Source organism: Elephas maximus, chromosome 19 (assembly GCF_024166365.1).
Source record: "Elephas maximus indicus isolate mEleMax1 chromosome 19, mEleMax1 primary haplotype, whole genome shotgun sequence".
Classification (NCBI taxonomy): domain Eukaryota; kingdom Metazoa; phylum Chordata; class Mammalia; order Proboscidea; family Elephantidae; genus Elephas; species Elephas maximus.
The window spans coordinates 17114942-17127110 of record NC_064837.1 but is presented as its reverse complement, the minus strand read 5'-3'; the positions used below and the strand labels follow the sequence as shown (position 1 = coordinate 17127110).

At 40.9% G+C, this 12169-nt stretch overlaps 1 protein-coding gene across 6 annotated transcripts in view; it reads right to left on the bottom strand.

Annotated features, from left to right (window-relative positions):
- ZZEF1 (zinc finger ZZ-type and EF-hand domain containing 1) overlaps positions 1-12169 on the bottom strand; it is a 121481-nt gene that overhangs the window by 74955 nt on the left and 34357 nt on the right. For all 6 annotated transcript variants that reach the window (XM_049861233.1, XM_049861235.1, XM_049861234.1 and 3 more), the window contains 2 exons: positions 10002-10093; positions 9480-9628 (listed from right to left, as the gene is read on the bottom strand). In XM_049861233.1, the coding sequence (XP_049717190.1) occupies positions 9480-9628; positions 10002-10093 (241 nt within the window). The remainder of the gene's footprint in view (positions 1-9479; positions 9629-10001; positions 10094-12169) is intronic.

Sequence of the window (12169 nt, the reverse complement as noted above, 5' to 3'; positions counted from 1 at the left end):
CATTAACATTTTGATTTCCAAACTGAGGAGAGATTGCTAAAATGTAGGCCAACCAAATCAGAATTTAAGAGTCAGGTAGGACCCAGGAGCTAAAAGCATCAAGGGAACAGTAAACAGGCCTGCATTTAAGTTGAGAAAAATCATCCTATACGTAAGATGTGAAAGACCTTTGTGAGCAGCAAGTCTAGGGAAATAGATCTATTTCATTAAGTCCCAAGAGTGGGACATGGCTACTTAAAGACAAGTGTAATCTCTAGCTATTTTGAAAAAAGAAAAACATCTTTAAAAAAGGGATATATACAACAACAACAAGAAGAGTAGTTGCTGAGGCTGCTTATGTACTACCAAACACCTCATGGGATTTTGTTCTTTGGTTTGGAGGTTTATGGTCATGATTTCAGGGAATGGCCCAGTTAACTGGCCTAATAACATGTTTAGTGATTCTGTTCCACCTTCTAGTTCCTTGCATAGCATCTGAGGTCATAAAATTCTGCAAATGACCATTCAAGGCAAGACAATTGGTCTCTATTTGCCAAGAGCAACAGAGGAAGAAGGAGAGTCAGCATAGGAGGAGGATATGGAATTGTGGCTAGCTGTCTCCATGAACAACGGCCTCCTTTGCCATGAGACCAGAAGAATTGGATGGTACCTGGCCACTATTGCTGAACATTTTGATCAAAGATTCTGTAAGCATATGTAAATATTTATAGTGGCTTTATTTATGATAGCTCCAAACTTAAACAACCCAAATGCCCATCAACTGGTAAATGGATAAATAAATTGTGGACTATCCACCCAATGGAATACTATTCATCAATGAAAACAAAAACAAAAACCATGAACTACTGATATAGGCAAAACATGGATGAATCTCAAAAATATTAGGCTAAGTGAAAGGTGTCAGACATAAAAGATTACATATTACATGATTCCTTTTATAAGAAATTCTAGAAAAGGAAAAATAATGTTCCAGAAAGCAGATCAGTGGTTTCCAGGAGCTAGGAATGGGGGAATCCACTACAAGGGAGCACAGAATATCAATTGAGGTGTTTCAACAAACAGATGCAGCACTGGAGGTGCTCACTCGTCTATGCCAAGAAATATGGAAGACAGCTTCCTGGCCAACTGGCTGGGAGAGCTCCATATTTATGCCCATTCCCAAGAAAGGTGATCCAACCGAATGTGGAAATTATAGAACAATATCATTAATATCACACACAAGCAAAATTTTGCTGAAGATCATTCAAAAACGGCTGCAGCAGTATATTGACAGGGAAGTGCCAGGAATTCAGGCAGATTTCAGAAGAGGATGTGGAACCAGGGATATCATTGCTGATGTCCAATGGATCCTGGCTGAAAGCAGAGAATACCAGAAGGATGTTTACCTGTGTTTTATTGACTATGCAAAGTCATTTGACTGTGTGGGTCATAACAAATTATGGATAACATTGTGAAGAATGGGAATTCCGGAACACTTAATTGTGCTCATGAGAAACCCTTACGTAGATCAAGAGCCAGTTGTTCAGACAGAACAAGAGGATACTGATTGGTTTAAAGTCAGGAAAGGTGTGAGCCAGGGTTGCATCCTTTCACCATACCTATTTAATCTGTATGCTGAGCAAACAATCTGAGAAGCGGGACTATATGAAGAAGAATGGGGAGCATCAGGATTGGAGGAAGACTCATTATTTACAGCCTGCCTTATACAGGTGACATAGCCTTCCTTGCTGAAAGTGAAGAGGATTTGAAGCACTTACTAATGAAGATCAAAGACCACAGCCTTCAGTATGGATTACACCTCAACATAAAGAAAACAAAAATCCTCACAACTAGCCTAATAAGCAACATCATGATAAATGGAGAAAAGACTGAAGTTGTCAAGGATTTCATTTTACTTGGATCCACAATCAACACCCATGGAAGCAGCAGTCAAGAAATCAAACGACGCATTGCATTGGGTAAAATTGCTGCAAAGGACCTCTTTAAAGTGTTAAAAAGCAAAAATGTCACCTTGAAGACTAAGGTGTGCCTGACCCAAGTCATGGTATTTTCAATTGCATCATATGCATGCGAAAGCTGGACAATGAATAAGGAAGACCAAAGAAGAATTCACGCCTTTGAATTGTGGTGCTGGCGAAGAATATTGAATATACCATGGACTGCCAAAAGAATGAACAAATCTGTCTTGGAAGAGGTACAACCAGAATGCTCCTTAGAAGCAAGTATGGCAAGATTGCATCTTACATACTTTGGACATGTTGTCAGGAGGGATCAGTCCCTGGAGAAGGACAGCATGTTTGGCAAAGTACAGGGTCAGCAGAAAAGAGGAAGACCATCAACGAGATGGACTGACACAGTGGCTGCAACAGTGATTGTAGGGATGGTGCAGGACCGGACAGTGTTTCGTTCTGTTGTGTGTGGCGTCGCTATGAGTCGGAACCAACTCAACAGCACCTAACAACAACAATAAAAATGTCTGCCTTGAGCATTATACTCTTTTAAGAACTATCTATATGGGATCAAAGTGACAACAGCAACTACAAAGATTAGATAGGAACCTCAGGGGGCAATGAGTTTAGGTTCATGGGGGAGGAACAACTCAGAAATGGGTGAGAATGGTTGTACAACTTGAAGAATGTAATCAATGTCACTGAATTGTACATGCAGGAACAGTTGAACTGATCTATGTTTTGCTATGTATATTCTCAATGACAACAACAAAATTAAAAAAAACACCAATGCAACGAGCCTGTCTTGTGTACACTTGGTTTCAACACCATTCGAACTATAGCATCTAGTTCAGGAAAAAAAATCCTAAGCAATAGGTTCCTGGTATTTTCCCTGGGTACATGTCATAACTGAGATGTGGACGGTAAACAGCATAAAACTGAATAATTACTGAAATCAGAAAAATAGCAGGAAATTATAATTATTACCTTTTTTTTTATCTTGTGCTGCTGTGAAAATCTGATAAAAGCTAAAAACCAAGAATCTCTCTTCTCAAAGAAAAAGCACATACTGATATGTACTCGACGGCACTGGGTCTGGGTTTTCATATGTACACAGACAATTTTGAAAATAATTTTAACTTTTTAAAAAAAATTCTTTAGATCAACTTGCTCTGTGTTACCAATGTTCTTATAAAGGGGTGTTAAGAACACGCAGAGTTCAGAAAAGGAGGGTGAGGATGGTTGCACAACTCTAAGAATATAGTCAATGTCACTGAACCGTAGAAGTAGAAACTTGGTGTATTTTTTGCTATGAACAGTCTCAACAACAAATTTTTTTTAAAAAAAAGGCATATTATGTAATAGAGCGATTTTAGGAATGAGGGAAATTTGTTCTGATTGGTTTAGAGGGTCAAAATTATGACCACTGAGTCTTAATTACAAACGTAGATTTCAACTGAACATGTTCTAATAACTGAAGTGTCTTGCTATGGAGTCAGTTCTCCATCCTTGAAAGTATTCATAAAGAGGCTGAATGAATCTCTGTCAGGCATGCTAATGAAAGAATTCCAGCATGTTGTTGTTATTGTTAGGTACCATCAAGTTGGTTCTGACTCACAGCAACCCTGTGTACAACAGAACAAAATACTGCCCAGTCCTGTGCCATCCTCACAATTGTTGTTATGCTTGAGCCCACTGTTGCAGCCACTGTGTCAATCAATCTCGTTGAGGGTCTTCCTCCTTTTCACTAACTCCCAGCTTTACCAAGCATGATGTCCTTCTTCAGGGACTGATTCCCCCTGATAACATGTCCAAAGTATGTGAGATGAAGTCTTGCCATCCTTGCCATCCTTGCTTCTAAGGAGCATTCTGGTTGCACTTCGTCTGAGACAGATTTGTTCATTGTTTTGGCAGTGCATGGTATAGTCAATATTCTTCACCAACACAATTCAAAGGTGTCAATTCTTCTTTGGTCTTCCTTATTGTCCAGCTTTGGTATGCATATAAGGTGACTGAAAACACCATGGCTTGGGTCAGGCACACCTTAGTCTTCAAGGTGACATCTGTGCTTTTCAACACTTTAAAGAGGTCTTTTGCAGCTAATTTGCCCAATGCAATACGGCATCTGATTTCCTGACTGCTGCTTCCATGGGTGTTGATTGTGGATCCAAGTAAGATGAAATCCTTGACAACTTCAATCTTTTCTCCTTTTATCATGATGTTGCTCGTTGGTCCAGTTGTGAGGATTTTTGTTTTCTTTATGTTGAGGTATAATTCATACTGAAGACTACGTATGGTCTTTAAACTTCATCGGTAAGTGTTTCAATTTCTCTTCACTTTCAGCAAGCAAGGTTGTGTCGCCTGCATAACACAGGCTGTTAATGTGTCTTCCTCCAATCCTGATGCCCGGTTTTCCTTCATATAGTCCAGCTTCTCGGATTATTTGCTCAGCATACAGATTAAATAGGTATGGCAAAAGGATACAACCCTGACACACGCCTTTCCTGACTTTAAACCATGCAGTATTTCCTTGTTCTGGGGCTTCAGACTCTTCCATTCTAACAAGCTCCCACGCGAATCTGTTACTGGTCCAAGAGGCACACTTTGGATCTAGGAAAATTCCCTCTATGCCCTCTCTCACAATTCCAGCATAGAGGGCATTGTCCTAGATCCAAAGTGTGCCTCCTGGACTAGCAGCATCAGAGTCACCTGGGAGCTTGTTAGAATGGAAGAGTCTCAAGCTCCAACCGGGATTACTGAATCGGAATCCGCATTCAAACAAGATCCCTAGGTGATTAAGTAGTACTCCACTGAACGATATTTAAGCTTTTCTGTTAACCCAGTCACCACCATTATTTGTGAAATACAGCAGCATATGTGGCAAGTGCAGGGCGCAGCTCCGTAAGTTCTACCTCACTAGTTGTAATAAGGGAGGCAATGCTGTCCACGGGGCCACCAATGACCTCTGCAGCTAAATCCAACAAATACAGTTTTTTATACTTTATTTCATTGGTTTCTGGTAACATTTGACACCATTGTCCACTCCGTACTTATTTAAACATTGTTTCCCTTGGTTTCATGATGAGGTAGTCTTGGCATCCCTGCTACTTCTTTGGCAATTTTTCTCTGCCTCCTTTTCTCTGTTGAACCTTTAAATGCTGGTGCCCCGCAGCACGTTAACCTAAATTTTCTTCCCAGTTCAAAACGATTCCAGAATGATCTCTTTTAGCTTAGGACCTTAGTCTCATGGGACAACTCAGTCAAGTGGCATAATATAGCTCACAAAGTTCATGTTCTGCATCCTAATCAAGTGAGTAGCATCTGGGGTCTTGAAGGCTTGTGAGCAGCCATCTACTCATCAGAAGCAGAAGAGAAAGAAGGAAAGCAGTCTCAGAGAAGAAACAAGTCTACAGAGCTAATAGCCTACACAAGCCACAGCCTCATCTACCCTCAGACCAGAAGAACTAGACGGTGCCTGGCTACCACTACTGGCTGTTCTGATCAGAGTCACAATAGATGGTCCTGGACAGAAAGGGAAAAAATACAGAAAAAATTCAAATTATTTTAATTTTTATTGTGCTTTAAGTGAAAGTTTACAAATCAAGTCAGTCTCAAACAGAAACTTATATACACTTTGCTCTACACTCCTAGTTGCTCTCCCGCAATGAGACGGCACACTCCTTCTCTCCACCCTCTATTTTCATGTCCATTCAGCCAGCTTCTGTACCCCTCTGCCCTTTCATCTCCCCTTCAGAGAGAAGCTGCACTCATAGTCTCATGTGTCTACTTGATCCAAGAAGCTCACTCTTCACCAGTATCATTTTCTATCCCGTAGTCCAGTCCAATCCCTGTCTGAAAAGTTGGTTCCGGGAATGGTTCCTGTCTTGGGTTAACAGAAGGTCTGGGGGCCATGACCTCCGGGGTCCTTCTAGTCTCAGTCAGGCCATTAAGTCTGGTCCTTTTACAAGAATCTGAGGTCTGGATTCCACTGCTCTCCTGCTCCCTCAGGGGTTCTCCGTTGTGTTCCCTGTCAGGGTAATCATCGGTTGTAGCTGGGTTACCATCTAGTTCTTCTGGTCTCAGGCTGATGTAGTCTCTGGTTTATGTGGGGCTCATAATTACCTTGTGTCTTTGGTGTTCTTCATTTTCTTTTGTTGCAGGTGGGTTGAGACCAATTGATATATCTCAGATAGCTGCTTGCTATCGTTTAAGACCCCAGACGCCACTCTCCAAAGTGGGATGCAGAACGTTTTCTTAATAGATTTTATTATGCCAATTGACCTAGATGTCCCCTGAAACCATGGTCCCCAAACCCCTGTCCCTATCACGCTGGACTTGGAAGCTTTCAGTTTATTCAGGAAACTTCTATAGTAAACAGTGCTGTAACGAACATGGGTGTGCATATATCTGTTCGTGTAAAGGCTCTTATTTCTCTAGGATATGCTCCAAGGAGTGGGATTGCTGGATTGTATGGCAGTTCTATTTCTAGTTTTTTAAGGAAGCACCAAATTGATTTCCAAAGTGTTCTGTACCATTTTACATTCCCACCAGCAGTAAGTGTTCCAGTCTCCCCACAACCTCTCCAACATTTAATATTTTGTGTTTTTGGATTCATGCCTGCCCTGCTGGAGTGAGATGGAATCTCACTGTAGTTTTGATTTGCATTTCTCTGTTGGCTAATGATCATGAGCATTTCCTCATGTATTTGTTAGCCACCTGAATGTCTTCTTTAGTGAAGTGCCTGTTCATATCCTTTGCCCATTTTTTAATTGGGTTATTCGTCTTTTTGTGGTTGAGTTTTAGCAGAATCATGTTGATTTGAGAGATCAGGTGCTGATCGGAAATGTCATAGCTGAAAACTTTTTGACAGTCTGTAGGTAGTCTTTTTACTCTTTTGGTGAAGTCTTTGGATGAGCATAGGTGTTTGATTTTTAGGAGCTCTCAGTAATCTGGTTTTTCTTCAGCATTTTTAGTAATGTTTTGTATTCTGTTTATGCCATGTATTAGGGCTCCTAACGTTGTCCCTATTTTTTCTTCCATGATCTTTATCATTTTAGGCTTTATATTTAGGTCCTTGATCCATTTTGAGTTAGTTTTTGTGCATAGTGTGAGGTATGGGTCTTGTTTCATTGTTTTGCAGATGGGTATCCAGTTACGTTAGCACCATTTGTTAAAAAGACTGTCTTTTCCCCAATTAACTGACTTTGGGCCTTTGTCAAATATCAGCCGCTCATATGTGGATGGATTTATGTCTGGATTCTCAATTCTGTTCCACTGGTCTATGTGTCTGTTGTTGTACCAGTACCAGGCTATTTTGACTACTATGGCAGTATAATAGGTTCTAAAATCAGGTAGAGTGAGGCCTCCCACTTTGTTCTTCTTTTTCAGTAATGCTTTACTTATCTGGGGCCTCTTTCCCTTCCATATGAAGTTGGTGATTTGTTTCTCCATCTCATTAAAGAATGTCATTGGAATTTGGATCGGAATTGCATTGTATCTACAGATGGCTTTTGGTAGAATAAACGTTTTTACAGTGTTAAGTCTTTATTCAGGAAACTGCTTTTGGTTAAGTCCAGTTGTACTGACCTCTCCTGTACTGTGTGTTGTCTCTCCCTTCACCTAAAATAGTTCTTGTCTACTATCTAATTAGTGAATACCCCCTCTCCGTCCCTCCCTCCACACTCTCGTAACCATCAAAGAATATTTTCTTCTCTGTAAAACTCAAATTCTTTAAAAAGGCCAGACTTACTGGACCAGCTGAGATCAGAGGACTTCCTGAGACTACTGCCCTGAGATACTCTTTAAACCTTGAACTGGCACTATCCCGAGGTTACCTTTTAGCAAAATAACAGACTGGCACACAAAATAAAGGAAATTACCTGTAAGTACAGCACTCTATTAAAAAAAACCATATGAGAGCAAAAGGTCAACGATTACTCTGAAGCAAAGATGAGAAGATAAGAGAGCAGGGAAACTAGAGCACTGGAAATGGAGCAACTGGACTACAATTAAAGAGAATGTTGACACATGGTAAAAAATGTAACTAATGTTGCTGAACAATTTGTATAGAAATTGTCAAATGTGAATCTGATTTACTGTGTAAACTTTCACTAAAAACACAATAAAATATCATTAAAAAAAATGATCTCTTCTATTCCCACATTAAAAGCTATTATTAAATGTCTCTCAAACTGTACCTTCAGCACAGACTTCTCCTCTCAGTTCCAGACCGGTTTATCCACCTGGCTATTGAACATCTCAAAGGCTTCCTAGAACCTCAACTTCAAAGTACCAAATCTGAGCTCATTCTCTTCCCCACCAACCTATTTTTTCCTGGGGTACTTTCTATCTCAGAGAAAGGCACTACCGATTTCCCCACCTGCCTGAGCGAAAACCCTGGGAGTCACTGCTGCCTAAGTTTTCTTTCCTCTTCTACTCCACGTTTAGTCTGTCACCAAATTCTGTTGCTTCTACCTTCTAGTTGTCTCTTAAGTTTGTCTGCATCTCTTTTATGGCTGTTGCTGCTGTCCTAGCTGGGGTCACCCACACCTCTGGCTTGCCTAGGTGACACTGACACCTCCTCCCATTTTGCCTTGCCTCCATGCTTACTCTCCTCCAATCCATGCTACAAACAGCATTATTCAGATCATGACTTCTAAAACACACATTTCATCTCCTTGCCCTACTTCTTGAAACCCCTCAATAACCCTCCCCTGCTACACACACACATACTGCTTTAAGGATAAAGTCCAAGCCCCAAAACAGACACAAAAAGACCTTTAATGAGCTGGCCCTTTCCTTGCTCTCCAGTCTTATTTCTCACCAGTCTCCACCTCACAGCATTTTTCAGCTACATGGGGCTTTTCAGGTCCTTAAACATGCCATACTTCCCCTCTGTGTTCTCATACCTGCTCTTCTCTTTGCTCAGGACACCCTCCTCCCAGCTGATTAATTCTAACTCATCCTTCAGTTCTCACCTTAAACAACACCTGATCAGGTAAGGTGCTCTGCCATGTGCTCCCAGAGCACCTCTGCTATCATAGCATTCATAACACTGTTGGCCCTGCAAGTATTATTGTCTCTCTTCTGAGCTGAAGTAAGCTCTATAAAGCAGGGCTGTGTCAATTTGCTCGTTACTGTATCTTCAATGCCTAGCATTAGGCCTGGCACATAGTAGGTGCTTAATAAATATTTTTGATAAAAACACTGACTGAGGTGGGGATGAGGGAATATGGGTAAATCTCCCAGTGGCTGGGTAAGGCTGAAGACCTCAGATTGCCCACTATTCATACATATATGATTACCTAGCCATTTTGAAGATGCATGCCTCTAGTCACAGAAGAGACCAGGTAAAAGTCTGTGAACAAGTTAAAATACATTTTCACATATGATACTAGAGAGCAAAGAATGCTTATGGCCACTGAGGATGGGTCAGTGGCAACCTTTCTACAAAGACAAAAAGGCATATTTTACCAATAAGAGAACACATGGATTGTTATTAACTACAAAGATTTTTATTCTGTTCTTTACCTGCTTTTTACAAATTGCCTGAGCTCCTGAAGCTTCCATTTGTCATATTTTTCAAACCTTTTGAAGTGTTCTTCTGCATGAAATTTATCAGAAGGTGAGTTATAGGCAAATACCAGCCCACACTGGGCACCGATGCCCCCACGTCGAACCTGGAAAGAGAGATCAAAATATTAACAGAGCGAAAACTCTGTCGCTATTTTGCGTTCAAATAATATGGTTAAATTCAAATGGCTTAGAGCAAAATCAAAATCAATGAAATGATATTTCAGAATACATTAAGTCCTAGAAAAGTAAGAAAACGGCTTCACAAACCCTAGGTTTACACTGTCCACAGACTTAACAATCTTTTCATCTTTGTGTCCCTGCCCGCTGCTACACGCTTGACACGGAGTAAACGGTCCTTAAAGTGTTAAATGAAAAACCAATGACATGGACCTCTGAAACACAATCTTATCTAAAAGAAAAAAAAAAAAAGTTGTAACCTTGGAGGAGGTTGCTTAAAGAAAGTAGCGTGAGAATTACCATAATTCTGATCTGAGTAACCTGGAAGGCAGATTCAGTTCCTGAAGAAAAAATAGTACTCGCTCTGGTTTTTCCAGTTTCTGTAAGAAAACCTGGGGGAAAAAAAACAAACAAAAAACCAACAACTAAAGTTAGGATGATTGGCTCATTTCTTATAACTCTAAGAACTAAGAAGATCAAGAAAAATACACTATATTCTTTGAGGCTGCCTTTCTCTTCATAACCTCTGTTAACAGTGTGATAACACGCATTTGTTCCAGTCGGTGCTAACTATTCTTCCTGGAAATCCAAATTGTTCTCAACCACTCTGCCTTATCAAGATGAAAGGCTAAACCAATTTCATGCTTATTTCATTACATTGAGCACAATTAAAAAAAAAAAAAAGTTGTGAAGTGAATCTCTACAGGAAATGTACAAAATCTGTCACTAAAACCAAGAAAATTAAATCTAAAGAACATTTACTAACTCAGAGGGGAGCTATTACATGATCTAGTCCTATGAAACAGTAATTCCGTGGGCGATTTTAAGAAATCATACAGCCAGAAACTCACACAGCTCCACCAACAACAGTCCTACAAACTATCCCAACTGCTGACTTGTCACCTGTTCCCAAAGGATGTCTCTAATTAAATCTATTAAAAAAGGCTGAAATACTTCCTAAAAGTTAACTGACTAACCAGAAATTCAAATTAGCCTCAAAGTAGACGAAGCAATAATTTAACTCACATCAGACAGAGTCTTTTTAAATAACATTGCCACCAAGTATACACTTAAGTTTTTTCTTTAAAGGCAAAAAACCCAAAACTTTTCTGCTTCCTTTTTTTGGGTAAGAACCTAGCTTCCAAGTCTAATTGTGATATTTTAAAACACAATTGTTTTAACACCTGCCCCTCCCACCCCCTTGCTGGATTTATTCTTTTAAAATGACAGGTGAAAAAATATCCAACTACGAACTTAAAGGATTGAAGCAATTTGCCCCTTCAGTTCCTATTCGCAGTATGCTAACAGTAACGCTCAGACCTTCTGCGTTGATGTGTTCCGAGCTGCAGGGGCACCTGTTCAGAACGGGCAATTCCCTGGAGTTGGGAAACCTGAAGTGAAAAGAGCTCTGACCTCTGTAAAGGCGGGGGACGGGGTGGGGGAAACACTCCTCAAACCCAACGGTTCTGGCTGTGAGGACATTTTTCCTGTCACATCTCTTCAGACTCGTTTTTTGCAGGGGATCAAGAGATCAAAACCTAACCTGAGTTACTAGAAACAAACAAGGATGGCTGTGCAGAGCGACCAGGAGCGACCACGCATGCCTCCCTATCCCCATTCACATCCCCTGTGTGTGCTTTTCAGAAAATCAAAGAAACAAAAACAAATCTACAAACTGTAACAACTAGACTAACAAGAACTACTTCTCCAAGGGGGGATGGAAGGCAAGAACAAGGAGGTGGAGGGTAAACGGCACAGGGAGAATAAAAAACAAAAACTAAACCTGTTACCATCAAAGCGATTCTGACTCATGGTGACCCTGTGTGTTAGAGAGTAAACAGTGCTCCAGGGGGCTGTCTTAGCTATAATCTTTATGGAAGCAGATTGCCAGGCCTTTCTTCCTGGCACTGCTGGGTGGGTGGGTTCGAACTGCCAGCCTTTAGGTTAGCAGTCAACCTCAAACAGTTTATGCTACCCAGGGTCCTTCACAGGGAGAATAACAGACTTTAAATCAGACCTGGCACAAGAACCCTTTCGAACACAGGGCAGTGTTAAAAATCCACTTACGAATCTTCATCTAGAGTACAATAAAAAAGCATGCAGCAATAACAAAAAATCCACATACAGGTGTCTGAAAAGTTCTGCCTTATATGCCCCAGAGACAAAAAATCCAATTCTTCAGAGAGTGAAGGGAAAAGGCAGAAGGGCTTTAGCAGAATGGTCTGCCTCTCCTGGGTGAGGGGAGGGGAGAAAAGAGCTGCCCTCCCCTACACTTTGGATGACCAGCAGGCGGCTGCCTGGATCTACTTCAGTGTGGTAGGGATGGAGCAATGAAGGAGACTTCTCTGCAGAGGCTGAGCTGCTCAGGGCACGGAAACTGTCTTATTGAAGAGTCTGCTGCTTAACAAAACGACCAAAGGAGAAGAGGTGCAACTGGGGAAAGCACGTTTTCCCAGGGATCTCTGCTG